The sequence below is a fragment of the Diplotaxodon limnothrissa genome, linkage group LG10, assembly GCF_057381915.1.
Source record: "Diplotaxodon limnothrissa isolate DT_005_m linkage group LG10, D_limnothrissa_male_GT1.1, whole genome shotgun sequence".
NCBI classification, from domain to species: domain Eukaryota; kingdom Metazoa; phylum Chordata; class Actinopteri; order Cichliformes; family Cichlidae; genus Diplotaxodon; species Diplotaxodon limnothrissa.
The window spans coordinates 1,346,888-1,365,414 of NC_140605.1; the positions used below are offsets into that span (position 1 = coordinate 1,346,888).

An 18,527-nucleotide genomic window follows, 5' to 3' on the forward strand; every position below is an offset into this window, starting at 1 on the left:
CAAGTTGTCGTAGGAACCCAGCAAACATGCTCCCTTGTCCACGTGAAGGCAGTGTTAGCAGCACCGTGGAGGGCAGGCTGGCTCCAGTGCATTGCCCACAGAAGACTCACGCGGCCTGTGTGGTCTAACCCACAGGGGTGGCATCGAGGGTTTTCTGTGGGCAAACCCACTATGGCTTCCCACAGAAATGGACCTAAAAGGCAAAACTGCTACGAGCCCCATGTGAGCCTACATGGGGTTCATGTGTTTTGGGGGGAGCTCATGGTGGGGGGGTCCACAGATGTCCCAACTCAGTGTCCCAGTGAACACACTGGATCACTGTTGCTGTCCTATTAATATTATTTGTGATTCCATAAATCAATCATTGTTGCTAATATATTTCTGATTGAGTAATCTGAATTTAATTAAATACTGCTTTGCTTTCCCCTCTAAGAACAAGTCTACTCATAATTGCAGTCATTTGAGTGCTAATGTATCAACACACCTTTGTTTTTGATAGTTCTAATAAAAAGAATACAGTAGCTTTCATAAATTAAATATTAGTACAGCTTTGAATCATTCTGTTGGGTTTGTCCTTAGTGTTTGCAGCATATTACAAAACTTACACGCGTGCGTCTCCCTGTCAGGTGGCAATGATCACTACGGCTGGGAGTTGATTCCATCAAACTGTCATTAGAGTGTTAACTGAACCACACCGTGCACCATTGCAAAAGCGTCTGCATTAGTTGTGTTTGTGCAGTCCGTTATTCTGGTTCTTACCTTGTTACCGTCTTTCCCTATAAATGTACTGGCAACGTAGTGTGAATGAAAAGCACTTAACGGAGTTAGCACCGGTTTTACATGGATACTGGCCTGCAGGAGGGCTAGTAACGGTCATGTGATCGAGTCTTTTCTGTTAATCACTTGAACGCAGCACCACCGCCTGCTACGAGCCGCTTCATCATATCGCGATAGACACCGCCAGGCCACGGCGCTACCGTTGAGCAACATGGCGGAAGGTATGTGACTGATTTTTGGGGCAGTTTGACACACGCCCTTTTATCCGCGTGCGCTTGTTTAACTATATCACCGACTCAACTAATGTGTTAGCGATGAAGGAAACCGAGCGTAGTCTGTAGGTGGAAATGCGAAGCGTCGCGACACTTATTGTCACGCTGTTCTTTCCACTGAGAAGCTCTGTCGTTAGCTCTCGCTTATATTGCTAGCTGAACTGTATCGCTACGAGTTAGCTTAACCAGGCAAGAAAGGCACGTTTCGAAGGAGCGTGCTGGTTTGCTAGGTCCCAGAAGGTGTATATCATCTTCAGTAATGTGCAGGTGTTGCTGGTAAAGATTAAGTGTTAGCTTCATGAGTCTAATCAGACTGTCCAGCGTTGCTTTATCTGACCGTGGTCAGAGGTTTAACTGCTATGGTAAAGTTTTTCTTTTATTTATTAACACATCTTGTTACCAGTCGTAGTAAATGGAGAATAAATGCAGGACAGGAGACTTGACAGGACAGGTTAAATGTCACTCCGTGTCAGGTGGTGTCATCCGGACCACCTGACAGGCAGGTGTTTGGCCTAAACACAGGATGGTTTGCTCTGTGCTTGTCCTTAAGGGAGATCTCCTGAACCCAGGGAGCAAATACACCCGTCTGTGGTTAGTAGGAGAGAGGATATACGTGCTTATTTAAAACTGCTCTGTGTTCTGGTCGGTGATACAGTTTGAGAGCATTTTTTGTATGTACTAACATTTTAAGATTTTGGATCATTGCCACATCAGGTCTGCAAGTGATTCTGACCACAAGTCCTGACAAACAGACTTTCCTGATGCCTCAGACTTCTTTGTCTTAAAGCTTTAAAAAATGATTGAAAACTGTGAGCCTGGAGAGGAAGACTTTCCTGATGCCTGCTAGACTGTTCTTATTTTGGGTCAGTGTTTTCTCACTTCTCAGTTGGTCCTCAGCAGCTGGGTTACGGTTGGCAGCATACCACCCTTCCTGTGCTGAGCTGGTCATGTGGTTTTCAGCAACTCCCCCTTTCTGTTCCTCATGACCAGTAGCCAGCCTTCCCTGCGACGGTTTACAAGGGAGGACAAAGTAACGAGCTACCTCAGCATGTTTTTCTTCACTAAAACTTTACTGACTTAAAGGAAGGAAATGGGCCTCTGTGAAACTGTGTGGGTTAATATTGTAACATGATGATGTGTAGAAAGTGCGTTTGACTTCAAGCATAGCCTCGAAGTTTGGCCAAACAAAATTACTGTCATTAGATTTTCCTTTAGCTGATTTATAAGACTTGACAGCATGGTCTCTGCCTTGTGAAGGGATTTTAAAATGTCTGCAAATTGGCTTGTTTCTTAACACACACACACACACACACACACACACACAGAAACCAGCGTTATGAAAGTAGTCAGTGCTCAAGCGATGTTTCTTAAGCTTTTAATACTACATGCAGTCAACACTGCTATAATAATTATCTTTAAACACTGGTGATGTTATCTGCAAAATGCCAACAAAGCTTGTAACCTTAACCCCAAATAATATCTTCTTTCGGTGTGTGCTTTGGACCACCCTGCTTGTTTGTAGGTGAAAGTTTGCTCGCATCATGGAGCTCAGTTCTAACCTGTGATTAAAGTAGGTTTTTCTAGCTCACGTTCCCTCGCCCTGCCTCTTCCTTTTGCTTCATGTGCAACAGAGGAGGTGGCCAAGCTGCAGAAGCACCTGGCCCTGCTCAGGCAGGAGTATGTGAAGATGCAGCAGAAGCTGGCTGATACAGAGAGGCGCTGCGCCATGCTTGCCGCTCAGTCTTCTAGTCAGGGCACTCCCACCCCTGCAGCCGCGGAGACCTTCATCAGCCGTCTGCTGGACATTGTGGCCGACCTCTATCAGCAGGAACAGTACAGGTGAGGGTCATTATAGGGACGCGGGTCTGTGGGTCATCTTTTGAGTGCTGTCTGTTTATAAATGGCTTTGAGTAAGACTAGAAAAGTGTAAGTGCCAGACAATTTGTGGTTCCTAGTTAGTTTGTGCCTTATTAAAGTATTAATGTTTAATATGGACGTGCTTCTCAGTGATGAATGTGTTGGTTTTGCAGTGATCTAAAGGTGAAAGTAGTGGGGGAGCAGATTCATGCCCATAAGTTTGTGCTGGCTGCTCGCAGCGATGTGTGGAGTCTCTCCAACCTGGCTTCAACCAATGAGCTGGACCTGTCTGGTGAGCAGCTTTTAAAGGGCAGTTTAAACCAAGTCCTTATTCCCATCTCAGCTCACTCAGTATGTTGATGGGTGATAGCAGAATATTTATTTTGGTGAGAACACTTTCAAAGTCCACTGTGGGCGTGGGAGGTGGGGCGGTTCGTCCCTGCGTTGTGACTTTGCGAGGGGATGTTTTTTGTTCTAATTTGTCTTAAAACTTTATTGGTTCTCAGATTGCAAACCTGAGGTTGCCATGGCAATGTTACGGTGGACATACACCGACGAGTTGGAGCTGAGCGAGGATGATGCCTTTCTTATCGACTTGATGAAACTGGCCAACCGCTTCCAGCTTCAGCTGCTCAGAGAGAGGCAAGTAGAAGAACTACATACTGAGTTTTTTGACTGCACTGTTGATGGTAGTGGTGTCACTTTTGCAAAGTGTATTACGATGCCACACATGTGACACACACACATACATGTGCTTCTTGGCTGGGCCAGGTGTGAAAAAGGCGTGATGTCCTCGGTGAATGTCAGGAACTGCATTCGCTTCTACCAGACAGCCGAGGAGCTAAATGCCAGCACCTTAATGAACTACTGTGGGGAGATCATAGCCAGTCACTGGGTGAGTAACGTGAGCCATGTTTGTGCATGTCCAGCGATGAGTGTGTTTCTGGATTGCACAAGCTCGTAAGATCAAAGTGGAACTGCCTGCTTTGCTTATTTTCCAACAATTCAAATGCAGCTTTCACTGTTTCCTGTGGATTTGTTTGAATAGCAGGCTGTTGACTGTCAGCTTCTACCACCCCCCTTACTGTTGTATAGACTCGAGCTTTGATCTCAGTCTTTGACAAAAGCCAGCCTTTCTTCGTCTGTGATTTTTGAGGTCTTAGACGTTCTCCATCATGAGCGCAGTCTTTTGTGTGACACTGTTTGTGCCTCTCATTAGGATGATCTGAGGAAAGAAGATTTCAGCACCATGAGTGCCCAGCTTCTGTACAAGATGATCAAATCTAAAACAGAGTATCCTCTCCATAAAGCCATCAAAGTAGAGCGAGAAGATGTGGTGTTTCTGTATCTCATCGAGATGGACGCGCAGGTCAGTTCTCCACACAAACTTCCCATGAAATGCTTATTTAGTGACTTCATCACGGTGTAACCAGAATTGTACAAAAACACAACATTTTGTTTTGTTACTGGTTTTTATTATTATTGATTTCAGTTACCTGGCAAGCTGAATGAACTTGACAACAATGGCGACCTAGCATTAGACCTAGCGCTCTCCCGGAAATTGGAAAGCATTGCAACCACTCTTGTGAACAACAAAGCTGATGTGGACATGGTGGACCAGAGCGGCTGGAGTCTGCTGCATAAAGCCATTCAAAGAGGTGAAGGGCTCCTGTCTATGTTACTTTGTATTGCTCGCTTGTTTCCTGCTAAAATGTATCAACTTTGTTACTGTGTGAAAAATGTCTTATGAGCTCCATGAACCTGAAAACTTTCCGTCTTCCTTCAGGTGATGAGTTTGCCTCCATCTTCCTGATTCGCCATTCAGCTCAGGTTAATGCAGCCACGGTGGGGGCTGTGGAAACGCCGCTTCACCTGGTCTGTTCTTTCAGCCCCAAGAAACACTCTGCCGAAGTGATGAGCGGGATGGCGCGAATAACTGAGGCTCTTCTCAAGGCTGGAGCCAACCCCAACATGCAGAACAGTAAGGGAAGGTAGGTCACATGATACTTGGTTTATGACCTTTATTGGACTATAAAGGCAGTTACTTATGCTGTAAAGTATAATCATCATTCATTTTAGTCTTTTATTGTTTTTAGAACTCCTTTGCATGAAGCTGTGTCATCAGGGAACGAGCCGGTGTTCAACCAGCTGCTGCAGTGCAAACAGTGAGTTATGTTCTGCCTTCAAACTGAATGTCAGGCTTGTTTCTGACGTGTCACACTCGGCAGCGATTCCCACAGAATATAAAATCGATTTGTTCCAGTAGCCGCGACACGCACGTTAAAGAAAAGATAACCCTGTATATACTTTGAAATTTCTTTTCATTTGCACTCTGCTGTCTTAACCCTTTAAAACGGGCACGCTCCGTTTTGCGTAACTATTTTTAAATCCCGGTAGCTCTGCAACCACGTGAGCGAGCGCAATAATTTTTTTTGCATATGAAACCGGAGGAGTTGTACTTACATCTTATCCCATCAGCTCGTCCTCAGTCACGGTTTCGTTCCACATATAGCTTTGCAAAAACTGCATAAAAAGCACTTGTAGCAACAAAAACATAATATTCCAGAAACACGCTTTGCTGATCCGATCAGCTGTTCGTAACACTTCCTACGTTGGAATAGACGTCAGCGAGAACTGTTGCATGTCCGCCCGAAACCTGAAGTGATGTCATTTTTGCGGAAAATGTTGTTTTTACCTTCGGGGCCTTATAAGCCTATACTGGTGTTTTTAAAAGTTATGTTTGACCTCGTGCTTTTCTGAATAGTTGCTGGGATGCTTGGAACTCAAACTGCACTGCTGGAAACAGTTTATTTTGATGCACATGCTGTTTTGTTTTGTTTGTTTTTTTGCAAATTTGCATCATAATATTTATTTTCGTTTTTCCTGCAGTATATAAAAATTGGTGGATTTCAAAAATAAAACTATGAAGACACTCAAAATAAATTTCCTGTTATTGGAAACTGTTTTGAGCTCTGAAATGTCTCTAACTAGAAATATATGGGGGAAAAAAACAAAAACGATTTTCAATTTATTTGTAGTTTATTGCACTTTTTTGCAATTTATGTAATTACTATGCACTTAATGCAGACATATTATTAAAATTTGGTCTATAACGGTTGTATTGGTGTATAGCAACTTGAAATGCTCCCAAAAAATGGCTCCACAGCATGTAAAAATATACTATAAGCTCTGGCAGACTTGGTTCTATGGTAGGTCTTAAAGGGTTAAGCTGCACTAAGTCTTTGCCTCTGTAGTCCTTGCTGTGCAGCCTTGCTGAGCGTGGCATAGCGGCGCATTAACCAGTTCTACTCCTGCTGCAGGTTCTGGACAGAGTTGCCTTCAAGCTCACAGCACAGAGACTCGCTAGCTCGAGTCAGTTGTATTGGGGTTTGTTCTCTCCTGAGCAGCAGTTACACAGCACTGATGATGACTCTGGGAAATGGGAGATTAGAAGCTGGCAGGTTAGGATTAGAGCCCAAAGTAAAGCTAATATCCACCAATATTAGCTTTTTATTTATAGATGTGTCTGCATTTAAAACAGCCAGTAAAGTGAGACCAGAGAAACACCCTTCAACTGTGTTATGAGCTTTGTTTCACAGTTTGTTCAGCAGAGGGCGCTCTGACCCGTCTTTGTGTCGGTACTGGTCTCAAAGACCCTGTATCAGTTGGGCTCCAGTTAGAATCAACTGGAACTTTAAAAAAAAAACAAAGCAAGTCTCCTACTAAAGTTACTGAGTCACATATGAAACCCAGGGCAGCTGTGGCTACAATGTAGCTGCCATCACCAGTGTGTGAATGGGTGGATGACTGGATATGTAAAGCGCTTTGGGGTCCTTAGGGACTGAGTACAGCGCTATACAAATGCAGGCCATACTTCATCAATCCTAATTTCCATTTCTCTTTGAACACACTGCAATTTTAAGCTTGTGTAACCTTAAAGATGGTGCTGTGTGTGTGTGTAACCTGGTGCTGTGTGATAGTGCTGTGTGTGTAACCTGGCCTTCTGTCTCCATTTTGTTAGGCTTGACCTGGAGCTGAAAGATCACGAGGGCAGCACAGCGCTGTGGCTGGCGCTGCAGTATATCACCGTGTCTTCGGATCCCTCTGTCAACCCGTTTGAAGATAATGCGCCGGTCGTAAACGGCACCTCGTTTGACGAGAATAGCTTTGCGGCCCAGCTCATCCAGAGAGGAAGCAACCCCGATGCACCTGACACTACCACAGGTTATTAAGCTGCTCGGCAACCTTTCTGCACGTTACTGTCCAACTCCAGTGCTGCTTGTGCCTTAAACATTCTCCTTTACGTCGTTTATTGGTCACAGAGTATTGCCTCATGCAGAGAGCAGCGCTTGCAAACAATGAGGCGGCTGCTCTTTTCCTCACAACTCATGGGGCAAAGGTCAACCACATTAACAAATGGGTGCGTATGAACATTTGGTCATGAGCAGACGGTTTGCTGCAGACTTGTTCTTTTTTCTTCTGACCTTTTTCTCACGTCTATGAGGCCAATCGCTGTTCCAGAGACCTGTTGGCTCAGCGTTGTATCAAACAGCCACGCAGTGACTGAGAGGTCATTGCAGGTTGTTTTAGTGATTGTTGGAGAAAAGTAAAAAACAGATTTCATGAAATAACTAATGCACTGTAATATCATAAACCACAAACTCTCTGAATGTCTCAATTTGACCTTAAATCGATGAAACTAACATAAAATCAATAATACTGTTAATTGGTCATAAATACATGCTCGGTCCCTTTGCTGTCTCTCAGGGTGAAAGCTCACTTCATACAGCATGTCGCTGTGGCCTAGCAAGCCTGACAGCTGAGCTTCTCCAGCAAGGGGCCAATCCTAACCTGCAAACCCAGAAGCCTCTACCCGATGACCCCCTCGGTGTGGCCATGCAGACCCCCCTCCACATGGCCATCGCTCACAACCACCCAGATGTGGTCTCCGTCATCCTGGAGCAGAAAGGTCCATATATGATTTGGGACTTTGTTACATCCTGTAACTAACCTGCAAAGCAACCTGCCGTGTTTACATTTGTGTGTAATGATCATTCTGACATTGATACTTGCAGCCAACGCACTACATGCCACCAACAACTTCCAGATCATCCCAGACTTCAGCCTCAAAGACTCCATGGACCAGACCGTTCTGGGCTTGGCCCTCTGGACAGGTATACAGCAAAATACCCAACAAAGTCACTTCTGCGTCATCAAATTGATCTGTGAAATCAATAATAGTGATTGTATTTGTCGATCTGTCTGTGTCAGGCATGCACACCATAGCGGCTCAGCTGCTGGGATCAGGAGCATCTATCAATGACACTATGTCCAGTGGACAAACTCTGCTGCACATGGCCATCCAAAGGCAGGACAGCAAGAGCGCACTCTTCCTTCTTGAACACCAGGCAGACATTAATGTTAGGTAACGATACCGAGATATGTGTAATTTTAATGTATTTCAGCAGATTACAAAATACTTTTCATTCAGTTTTCGTTTGTTTTTACTCCAACTGTTTTCTCTTTGGGTCCCTCAACTACCAGGACCCAGGAGGGACAAACAGCACTGCAGCTGGCCATCAGTAACCAGCTGCCTTTGGTGGTGGACGCCATTTGCACAAGAGGAGCTGACATGTCGGTGGTTGATGACAAAGGTGACCCTCCACTGTGGCTGGCTCTTGAGAACGGACTTGAAGATATCGCGTCCACACTGGTAAGAATGCACAGACAAACGGTGTTTTAGTCCCTCGCTGTTACGCTGACACTAACAGTTTGTTGTCAGGCTGGGTCTGTGGTTTGCATGTGGCAGGAATATTCTGTATTTCTCAGCATCTATGGCATGTTGAGCAAGTGTATATAAGGCAAGGACAGGAATGCTCCCAATCGAAATAAAGGTCAGCAGTGATATAAACCAGTTTGAAATAAAACTCCAAAAAATAAATTTTAAATAAGTATAAGAATGAAGAAAATGCAATTAACCCAAGACAGCAGTCAAAGTGATGTTTATTTTCTTTTGCAAGTTAGTAAATCTAAATATAGTTTTAGTTGAATATGAGAAAATATTTTTTGTGACGTTATGTTCAAAGTTGAAACCATTGAAGTTTTTGTTGTTCAAATTTAGATGATGAGGAAATAATTAATATGTAAACCTAGGGGGTGGGGCTAAATAAGTATATACTTCTGCCTACTCCTTGATATTGTGAAATGTTGGTAAATGTATATGATTGAAATAAAAATGAACTGAAGTAGTTTAGTGCATTTCCACAGTTTTCACCGATAGGAATCCATCACGTGAAAGAAATCATTCTTAATACAATAATGGATGTGAGTGTCCAGACAAAGTTGCTGTGACTCGTTTGTATCCAGCAGTAAAAGAAGCTGCAGGAGTATCCACACGAGCAACACTTAGGGCTGCCACAAGCGATTATTTTGATAGTCGACTAGTCACCGATTATTTTTGCGATTAGTCGACTAATCAGATCCATTAGACGTAAAACTACAGCTTATTGCACCAGCAGCATCTGCTCTTATATAACTAGCATTAGCTTACAGCTTTAAGTGTTTAAGGTCTGTGCTAACTAAAAATAAAGACAAGATGAGAGTTTATTAAATTTTAATGAAATTTGCAGATTGTTTCGGTGAAGTTTAATAAACTCCTTGCTATCTAAAATATAACAGGACACCGGAGTAAATTCTCGAGCATCTCACACTTCTGATGATCAGCTGTCTGCTTGACGTTTATTCAGCTGTGTAAAAACTATAACTTTAATCTCAGCCAAACCGATTTACTCAGGAACAAATAAAATACTAAAAAAAAAAGCCAAACAATAACATTTTAAGTTATCTAAGTGACTCATATATCATGTTTAACCTGAGCAGCGAAAGACGGCGGTGGGTTTGAAAACGATTAGCCGGGAGTCCGGTGTTCTCACGGCTCTAGTTAGCCTAGCCCCCGGCTAGCTATCGAGCTAGTGGGTAACAGACGTCTCCGAAAACGTCGGAGCGCTTTTGAAAATATGTGGTGTCTTGATAAACTGAGCAGATATTTGAGGTTTACACAGCTACATTCTCGCCTGAAAATATGTTAAACGTTTATTTTGTGACCCAGAAAGAATAATAAGAGTAACATTAAAACTAACTAGCTGCTGCCATTGTTGGAAACTGAGCTGGGCCGCGCTATGAATTCTGGGACACAGCTGCTTCTTCTTCTTCTTCGGGGTTTAACGGCAGCTGGCATCCTTGTACATGCAGTGCTGCCATCTTCTGTTTCAGTCCGTTATTACACGCTTAAATCCTGCCACTTATTCCTGCGTCTTTTGGGATCTTACAAAGCTTCAAACGACGCGTCGACTATTAAATCAGTCGTCGACGATTTTGATAGTCGACATAATCGTGACTAGTGGACTAATCGTGGCAGCTCTAGCAACAATAAAATAAACCTCTGTCAGGTAGGATGTGGGATGAGTCTAGACTCTGTCTGTTCTGTGTAGGTCCGCCACGGCTGTGATGCAACTTGTTGGAGCTCCGGGCCGTCAGGCTGCCAGCAGACCCTCCTGCACAGAGCTGTTGATGAGAACAACGAGGTCTCGGCCTGCTTCCTTATCCGCAGGTCAGCTACGTCTCTGTTGTTGTACATATTTACCAAAGCTATAAATCGTTTGCTTGTTTAAATGCAGCAAGTGTCTGAATGTCGCTTATATCTGATTGGCTTCAATTTAAAAAAGTCAACTGTCAACACGTTAGCAGCGGTCTTTACCAAAACATTACTGAGATGTTAGAAAGTTAAACAGGCGATCTATCTTTACTGTTCGTGTGTATCTCTATAACTCCTATCTCGTGTGTGTGTGCGTGCAGTGGTTGTGACGTGAACAGCCCCAGGCGGCCTGGCCCTAATGGGGAGGGAGATGAAGAAGCCCGAGATGGACAAACTCCCCTCCACCTGGCAAGCAACTGGGGACTGGAGGATGTGGTGCAGTGCCTTCTTGAGTTTGGAGCCAATGTTAATGCACAGGTTGGACCTGCATGACATCTTTACCCTGGTTTAAACTGCACCACTAATCTTTGTTGGAGGGTTTTATGACGCGATCCAGATTTTTAGAAAATGTAATTGAAACACGACACAACAGATTCAGAGCAGCCAAAAAAAACGGAGCTGAAACTGCTGGCAGAGGATAACAATTCAAAGAGATGCTCAAATAGTTTGCTGGCATTGTTTGAGGGGGAACCTTAAACCTGTACCTGTGTAGTTACTGATGCATGAAATTATCTGTGGACAAAGAACTCAGATCATCAAGCCTTGGTGTGTGTAACTGTGTGCTGTCTGTTAATGCTGTATGTGTTTTTCTGTCAGGATTCAGAGGGCAGAACTCCCATCCATGCTGCTATTAGCAACCAGCACAATGTCATTATACAGCTCCTCATTTCCCATCCAGACATTCGTCTCAACATTCGCGACCGTCAGGGAATGACCCCCTTTGCCTGCGCCATGACGCACAAGAACAATAAAGCGGCAGAGGCTATTCTCAAGAGGGAGCCAGGTGCTGCCGAACAGGTAGGGGCTAGTTTGTTGCTGTAGCGTTAATGAGTGTTGCAGTAATGACCTCAAACGTGTGCTTGTGTCCAGGTGGACAACAAAGGGCGCAACTTTCTCCACGTGGCTGTGCAGAATTCAGACATTGAAAGTGTCCTGTTCCTAATCAGCGTCCAAGCTAACGTCAACTCCAGAGTTCAGGACGCGGCCAAACTCACCCCGCTCCACCTGGCTGTGCAGGCTGGATCTGAGATCATCGTCCGCAACCTGGTAAGAAACCCAAGATTTTCTCCTGTATGAGTCGTATTTCATGCCAGTTTGAGTTGTAATGAGAAAAACACTGCAATGGATACGGTTTCTCCTTCCAGCTGCTTGCTGGTGCTAAAGTGAATGAGCTGACTAAACACAGACAGACAGCACTACATTTGGCTGCTCAGCAGGACCTGGCCACGATTTGCTCCGTGCTGCTGGAGAACGGAGTCGACTTCGCTGCCGAGGACGAGAATGGCAATAATGGTACTTTACAGCATTTGTCTTGTTTTCACTGAAATGACTCTGAGATGGGCAAAGATTACATCACGACTCGACCAGTTCTTTCTGACAAGATCAGAACTGTCATTATAAATGCAGATATATCTGTACGTGATAAGTGCTGTTCCTGAGGTGTTGCATCGTGCTGGTAGATTTGTATTACAACAGACTGCTGCAAACTGGAGTTTCCTGCTCTGTTCACCTTTAAAACTAGACTGGCTGTGGGATCTGGTGTCAGTCGTTACTATTCCACCACTGCGACCTATTTGTGAATAACTGCGTTCTTTTCTGTCTCGTCAGCTCTGCATCTGGCTGTGATGCAGGGTCGCCTTAACAATGTCAGAGTCCTTCTCACAGAGTCCAACATCGATGCTGAGGCTTTCAATCTCAGGTGATTTATGCAGATACACGTGAACGAACTGTATTAAAACTAATGTGAGAAAAAATCTTCTGACTTTTCATCTCATTGTGTGTGTTTAGGGGTCAGTCACCAATGCATGTGCTGGGCCACTATGGCAAAGAAAATGCTGCTGCCATTTTTGAGTTGTTCCTGGAGTGCATGCCTGAATATCCTCTGGACAAACCTGACAATGAAGGGAACACAGGTACCATGTTGGCTTTTGTAGCTGAAGTTATAAAACTACAATGTGGAAATCACTGGTGCTTTTCTAAAAGGATGACGGCGACATGTATGTTGTTGCAGTTCTGCTGCTGGCCTACATGAAAGGAAACGCAAACCTGTGCCGTGCTATTGTGAGGGCCGGCGCTCGCCTGGGAGTCACTAATAATCAGGGCATCAATATTTTCAACTACCAGGTTGCAACCAAGCAGTTGCTCTTCCGCCTTCTAGGTATCTTTTTCATACCTAATTACCCATCAATATTCCAGTATTATAAACCAACAGCCTCACAGGGAATGGCGTGTTGGGGTGATCTTTGGGATAATTTTCGCCCCCTTCCGCAGATATGCTTTCCAAAGAGCCCCCGTGGTGTGATGGCTCCAACTGCTATGAATGCGGTGCCAAGTTTGGAGTTACAACACGGAAACATCACTGGTTAGTGCTGCAGCTTTTCTGTGTAGGCATGCAGTAGATACAGTATTGGTCTAACTCTCCTTTTTCCTTCTTGCCTCTAGCCGCCACTGTGGGCGTCTGCTGTGCCACAAGTGCTCTATAAAAGAGATACCCATCATCAAGTTTGACTTGAACAAGCCGGTCAGAGTGTGCGATATCTGCTTTGATGTACTGACTCTGGGCGGCGTGTCGTAATGCCCCGGCCTGGATGTCTTTCAACCTCTGGCTCCGACCGCGCCAGGTCCAACTTGGCACAATTATTCAGGCACACTGGGAGCAGGACATGCTAACAAGAGAATCCCAGACAGTTATGGACCATCATCTTTATACTATTCCAGTTTATGAAAAACTATTAATCTTTTAGAGGGATGTTGCAAGTAGGAAGTGAAACATTGTTGTTTTGTTTCTGTTTCAAAGTATGTTGAAGTGAATATCAGTGGCTGGACTGAGTTCAGTGATGTTTGCGCCGATGAGCTCTTTGATATCACAAGCAGGTAGCTGTTGTACACGGCATTTCAGTCCACCTTTAGAAGGGGTCTTCCCTTAAACATGCCGACCTGTCCAAATACAACAAAAATATCAATGCTACGAAATGAAACTCTACATTCGTGATGGAGTTGAGGCTGCTGCCAACCAAGAACAAACAGGAAAATGCCCTTTGTTCTAAAGATCGCTGCGTTCTCTGTAATCTTTGAACATTTATTCACTATTTTGTGTTAACTGAGTAAAATGGGACGAGCGGTCGAGGGGAAAGCACCTCAACTTGACTAGGTCCAAAGTGAATCCAACCTTTTCTGTTAAACTTTTATATTACTTTACTGCAGACGTGACGGTGCAACTGGAAAAATAAGGTGGTGTTTTGTCCCCAGTTGAGCTTTATGAGGACGCCTCGGCCAAGTTGAATGGAAATGTGACAGGAGAAAGCCCATTTATCACGAGAGCATTAGAAACCTCTCCAAAACATGAAGTACCCCCCCCCCTTCTCAGTTACAGAAATGCCTAGTATGCCTATGCATGTCATTTAATTTGCAGCCTTCAAGTCATGGTTATAATTTTAAAATCAGCCACCGAATGATTACATTCCATGTCGGGCCGACCGTGAGGTCCTCGACGGTCCCACGACGTTGCCTCGTGTCAAGTTGTCGTCTTGACCCCATCACATGTAACGCTTCTTGATTTCTAAACCTAACAGGTGCACTTTATCAAGTTCACGTGACATTTCTGATCATTGGGGAGAATGAGTAAGAGGGATGGCCACGTAGTGGGGCCTCTTCAAGTATTGTTAAATTGTACAGATAAATGTGTGATATTTTTGACCACTACAACTGTTTTGTACTTAAATGCAGTTTGTGCTTGTCATTGTGACAAACCTAAATCTTGCCTCTGTTAATCTTTTATGCACATTGTTTAATCTTTTATGCACATTGTATCGTATCTGTATGCTCAGATATCTAGCTCGTCTCTTCCTGGTGTATTCTTTTAGGGAAAAGGAGGACAACTTTACATAAAGGTCATCAAAAAATGCTTTGAGGTTTCATGATTTCGTCTCTTTGTCAAACAATTCAGTTACTAGCCAAAGTTTTCTGAGTTCAGTGCTGCTAAGAAGCAGCTATGAGTGGGCCCATTCTCGGGGCTGACCGGTCTAGTGCGCTCCCACAGAGCATGACTCTGCATGTGCAGGGCAGCCGTCGTATTTCTGCAGGTTGGGGTCTTCCTCTGCCGCGATCGGGTCTTCAACACAGACACAACGAACACCACTGGAGCCGGGAGAGAAGAGCTGCCGTGGCACGCCTGCCCAGTGTCTCGCCACTCCACCGCTGCAGCGAATAAAGAAAAACTCAACCCTGTGTCTCCTTATGTGCACTCCTCTCGCCCACTAGTGTCAGAAATGCTGTATTACACATCAGTAGGATAATACAACATTGACTTGTTTTCGATTAGGCACAAACTATGTCCATACCTCTTAGTGGAGCACCAGAATCTTCCTCCACTGGCAGCAGTCCATTCTGAGTTACAAGACGGAAAGCGAATCCTCTCAGCCTCAGACTGAGCCTTGAGCTTCTTACCCTCTGCTAGTGATGCTTCTACTCTCAACAGGGCCTCTGTGGGCTCTCCAGCCTCGTTATAGAACCGACCGATTAATACACCTGTATTTAAATGTTGGATACCAAAACATTAAATGAAAACTTTCTGGGATGTTTAAGGTAAATTGTCTTCATGAAGTGTATGGTCATATCCTAGCTGCACTTTGCTCCCTGAGTAAAGTAGTAACAATATTCGTGTCAATTAACAAAGGAAGTGTTGTTAAGACATTTTAAAGTAACCTTCTGCACTAGGTCATTATAGTGACAACAAACATTGTATACTTTGCGTCTGTTTTGCACATCATAAAATAGGATCTGCACAACACGTACCAAAAATATCTCCGTTTCCGAAACAACCAGGCGCACTTGTAGTAACAAGACCATTATTTACTCTGACGGCCACCTGGAGCTGTTCCACTACAATATGATGGAAATCACATACCCACATTTTGGTAGTCCCTCTGGTAGAAGGCCAGCCAGTCGTACAGTGCAACCACCTCTAGGGGGGACAGACTCGATACGTCATCTGTCAGCCCACTCTCTGTGAAGTCTCCGGTGATGAAGGCCAGGGAGGCGTCTTTGCCTGAAAGTACAAACACACGTAGAGACAAAGGCGGAATATAGAGGACTGCTAGGAGAACCACACGTGGAATCCAGTGTCGTTAAAGAAAGCCGGGCATCACCTGCCATAAAGTGATAAGCGCCACCGGGTCCATAGTGCTTTTCTCCCTTGTGTACATCAAAAACATGGCCCAGTATGGCCAGGTATAGCCCCTTGCTGCCCCGCTGCCCACCGTGCAGCGCTAACTCACTCCTGCTTAGGAGTCTGACCGGTGACCCCTTTGATGACTCAGTGCCAAACATAGCTGACCAATCAGGAGGGATGAACAGCACTGCCAGCGACACGGATAAAAGCGCGACCACCACATAGCTGAGCATGCTGCTTTATTAAAGCGCCTTTTCTTTAAGCTTTACATTCAGTCCAGCACACCTCACAGTGGCAGCACAGGTGCTTCCGCGAACGGACACGCCAAACCACAGCGCCTGCGCGAACTACGAACGCAAAGGACGTTGCGGGCGTACAGAACGTCAATGCGGTAGTGGAGTAGAGCTCTGCTGTAGGTGAACGCTGGAGCGGTCTGTGTACAGACCGGTCCAACCGCTTCAGAACTCACGCCCAGTGGGCCGCAGGGGTTTTCAGGGGAGCCTTAGGTCGGCGAAACAAACATGGGCAACGCGGAGAGCGGCTGCGGCGGAGGCAGCGGCGACGAGGAAGACATAGAAACGGAGAGTCCCGGCTTCGCGGAAGACGGTCCGGCCTCTGCGACCGCTGGCGGCGGTGTTGGAGGCGGCGGCGGCTCTGGTTGTGGCAGGAGCGGAAGGGGATCGAATAACCTACCCGTGCCCACTGGTGGACCACCCAGCCCCGGGGTCCTCTTGGAGCAAGTGAAACTGAGAGAAGCGGCGGCTCGTATTAGCGACTCTGGAGTCGCCATTCACGAGTCCGTCCTGGCCGGGAATGAGGGTGTCCTGATGCGGTGGCTCGAGGACCGGTTAAACCGAGGAGAAGAGTCCGTTAATATTGAGCAATTTTGTGAGATGTTAGAGAGCAGAGATGCCCCGAGGGACGAGTGCGAAGAGGTATAAACCCGCTGTGGCCTTGCTCACGTTTCTAACGTCACATGTTATGATTGGAGCCGTCGCGTCTTCTCGTTTTTGGCCCAGGTTCGAGCGTCGTGTTTGATAACTTGTCGCCACGCCCATTCAGCGTTTGTAATCAATACGTAAATACGTAATTAAGTCTTTGGGCTGTCACGTGCTTTTATCATTGCCGGTCAACAAATCTAAATAGCGCTGTAGTGATCGAAGAGGGGGCTCTGTTATCAGGCTTCACCTGTGACAGGTGAGTTTGGCCAGTCACGGTTCTGTCGGCAGTACCAGGTCGAGTAACGGGACGATCTATCCTGGGCACGATGCACGAAGCAGCTCGGGAGTGTCGCCTGGAACAGACGGGCTCCAATTCTGTCAAACCACAACTCGGCTATGGCTGATTTGTAGACTGTGGCTGAACTTGGACAGAAGGGGGAGTTTTCTAGCAGCCCCCCCTTTGTTTTTGCCGTTTGTAGATTTCTAGAAGTTGCAGTGGATCGAGTAAACGAGCTGACATAATGTCACCCGTTCTTGTGGGGTTTGTCACGAGGTTTTCCGCTTTGGTCACTTGTAGCAGACCACGTTGTTTTGTCGTCTCTTGACTGGCTGTGTTTTAACCAGTGGTTGCAGATGACTGGTTGAACTAATGCATGTCAGTCTGAGCTCTTTGTAAATCCTGACTATCAAAGCTGTGCTTTAAATAGGGAGTGGGACGGTGTTTCTTTCAGGAATCAAGCCACAGACTCCAAAAGTGTAGCTACGTAACATAGTCTGCGATAAAGATGCTTCCAGCTGAGGGCTCCTTATGTTAACACCAGTTGTTCAGCCATTTGTGTTTTAAGACTAATGTTCTTGTAGATTTTTGCAACACTGTGAAAGTGAGGAAGTAAATGTTGGTATAAAAGAGTCTTTGTCCTTCTCCACTGTCTCAGGCCTTTGGTCAGTTTGATGCGGAGGGGGATGGAGTGGTGGACATAGAGAGCATGCTGATTGCTCTGAAGAACTCCAATGGAGCTAATCTGCAGGGAGAGCTGAGTAATGTGATAAGACAGCTTCAGGCCTGCTCGCTTACCCCAGGTACGATACGTGATTTGTTTACCCGGATAAACAAACTCGACCTTATTTGAATCAGTGCAGCCAGCGTGTGGCCGAAAAGTTAACCCGTTCATTTCTCTTGTGTTTTCCTTTCCACAGGTTTTGTGGACATATTCTCCAAGACCAAAGACCGATTAGGAGCACACGCCTCTAAAATTCTAAAGTTCTTACACAGGAATCGTATTCCCAGCAGTGCCATCCCTTTCCCAATTTTAGAGGGCTACAACAGTATCTGTACCATGAGGTCCAGTGTGGTGCAGGACTTCTTGGAATTCCTCTTGCAGAAGGAGAAAGGTGAGCATGAGTGTTCTCTTTAGTAATTTAAGGCTAAATGCACATCCAGCAGCGCCACGCCTGTGGTGAGGCTGTCCTCATGTGAGTTTTTCTTTCAGATTTGGATATTCAGTACAGAGCAGAGCTGGACCGTGACCCAGACGTAGACATGGTCAAGGTCGTCACTCAGTGCTACAGCACAATAGAAGCTTCGTCCAATGTTGCTGACATCTACAAGATGACAAATGGGGAAACGGCATCTTTCTGGCAGTCTGACGGCAGCGCTCGCTCGCACTGGATACGGTAAAAGGCAGCTGAGTTTCTGATGTTTCTAAGCAAGTCTATTAACAGATCTAAGGTGGAAACTCATCTCCTTTCTCCCTTCC

The 18,527-nt window shown here is 45.4% G+C and overlaps 3 protein-coding genes across 4 annotated transcripts in view; 2 read left to right on the forward strand and 1 right to left on the reverse strand.

Moving 5' to 3' along the window:
- The first annotated feature begins 951 nt into the window (after positions 1 to 951).
- On the forward strand, positions 952 to 14,584 carry ankfy1 (ankyrin repeat and FYVE domain containing 1). 2 transcript variants are annotated; one of them, XM_085364239.1, is made up of 25 exons: positions 952 to 998; positions 2,681 to 2,888; positions 3,080 to 3,198; positions 3,413 to 3,548; positions 3,678 to 3,801; positions 4,126 to 4,275; positions 4,399 to 4,564; positions 4,693 to 4,897; positions 5,003 to 5,071; positions 6,928 to 7,130; positions 7,229 to 7,326; positions 7,674 to 7,875; positions 7,982 to 8,080; positions 8,178 to 8,331; positions 8,451 to 8,619; positions 10,397 to 10,515; positions 10,761 to 10,917; positions 11,257 to 11,457; positions 11,530 to 11,706; positions 11,805 to 11,952; positions 12,268 to 12,358; positions 12,448 to 12,572; positions 12,671 to 12,817; positions 12,931 to 13,021; positions 13,102 to 14,583. In XM_085364239.1, the coding sequence occupies exons 1-25, from the start codon at positions 989 to 991 to the stop codon at positions 13,232 to 13,234; spliced, it is 3,501 nt and encodes a 1,166-aa protein (XP_085220365.1). In that variant the 5' UTR covers positions 952 to 988; the 3' UTR covers positions 13,235 to 14,583. The 2 variants fall into 2 exon arrangements, with proteins under 2 accessions (XP_085220365.1, XP_085220366.1); XM_085364240.1 differs by lacking the exon at positions 952 to 998 and adding an exon at positions 1,348 to 1,411 and having other exon boundaries at positions 13,102 to 14,584.
- Positions 14,258 to 16,393, reverse strand: cyb5d2 (cytochrome b5 domain containing 2). The gene is made up of 4 exons (XM_085364241.1): positions 15,807 to 16,393; positions 15,566 to 15,706; positions 15,000 to 15,186; positions 14,258 to 14,856 (listed from the first exon to the last, which is right to left on the reverse strand). Exons 1-4 carry the CDS (start codon positions 16,060 to 16,062, stop codon positions 14,682 to 14,684), a joined length of 759 nt encoding a protein of 252 aa, XP_085220367.1. The 5' UTR covers positions 16,063 to 16,393; the 3' UTR covers positions 14,258 to 14,681.
- The window catches only part of zzef1 (zinc finger, ZZ-type with EF hand domain 1), a 32,520-nt gene continuing 30,194 nt past the window's right edge, over positions 16,202 to 18,527 (forward strand). The window contains exons 1-4 of the mRNA XM_085364238.1: positions 16,202 to 16,764; positions 17,706 to 17,850; positions 17,968 to 18,162; positions 18,261 to 18,444. Coding sequence (XP_085220364.1) covers positions 16,351 to 16,764; positions 17,706 to 17,850; positions 17,968 to 18,162; positions 18,261 to 18,444 — 938 coding nt within the window. The 5' untranslated portion in view covers positions 16,202 to 16,350. The remainder of the gene's footprint in view (positions 16,765 to 17,705; positions 17,851 to 17,967; positions 18,163 to 18,260; positions 18,445 to 18,527) is intronic.

What these genes read in the sequence shown, in the direction of transcription:
- cyb5d2 (XM_085364241.1), bottom strand. Translation starts at nt 16,062, where the DNA reads ATGCTCAGCTATGTGGTGGTCGCGCTTTTATCCGTGTCGCTGGCAGTG. An exon ending in GAGGGACTACCAAAATGTGG is followed by an intron (nt 15,187 to 15,565) that starts GTATGTGATTTC and finishes ATTTAAATACAG; the next exon opens with GTGTATTAATCGGTCGGTTC. An exon ending in TTCTGGTGCTCCACTAAGAG is followed by an intron (nt 14,857 to 14,999) that starts GTATGGACATAG and finishes TATTCGCTGCAG; the next exon opens with CGGTGGAGTGGCGAGACACT.
- ankfy1 (XM_085364240.1), top strand. Translation starts at nt 1,348, where the DNA reads ATGAGTCTAATCAGACTGTCCAGCGTTGCTTTATCTGACCGTGGTCAG. An exon ending in CAATGAGCTGGACCTGTCTG is followed by an intron (nt 3,199 to 3,412) that starts GTGAGCAGCTTT and finishes ATTGGTTCTCAG; the next exon opens with ATTGCAAACCTGAGGTTGCC. An exon ending in TCAACCACATTAACAAATGG is followed by an intron (nt 7,327 to 7,673) that starts GTGCGTATGAAC and finishes GCTGTCTCTCAG; the next exon opens with GGTGAAAGCTCACTTCATAC.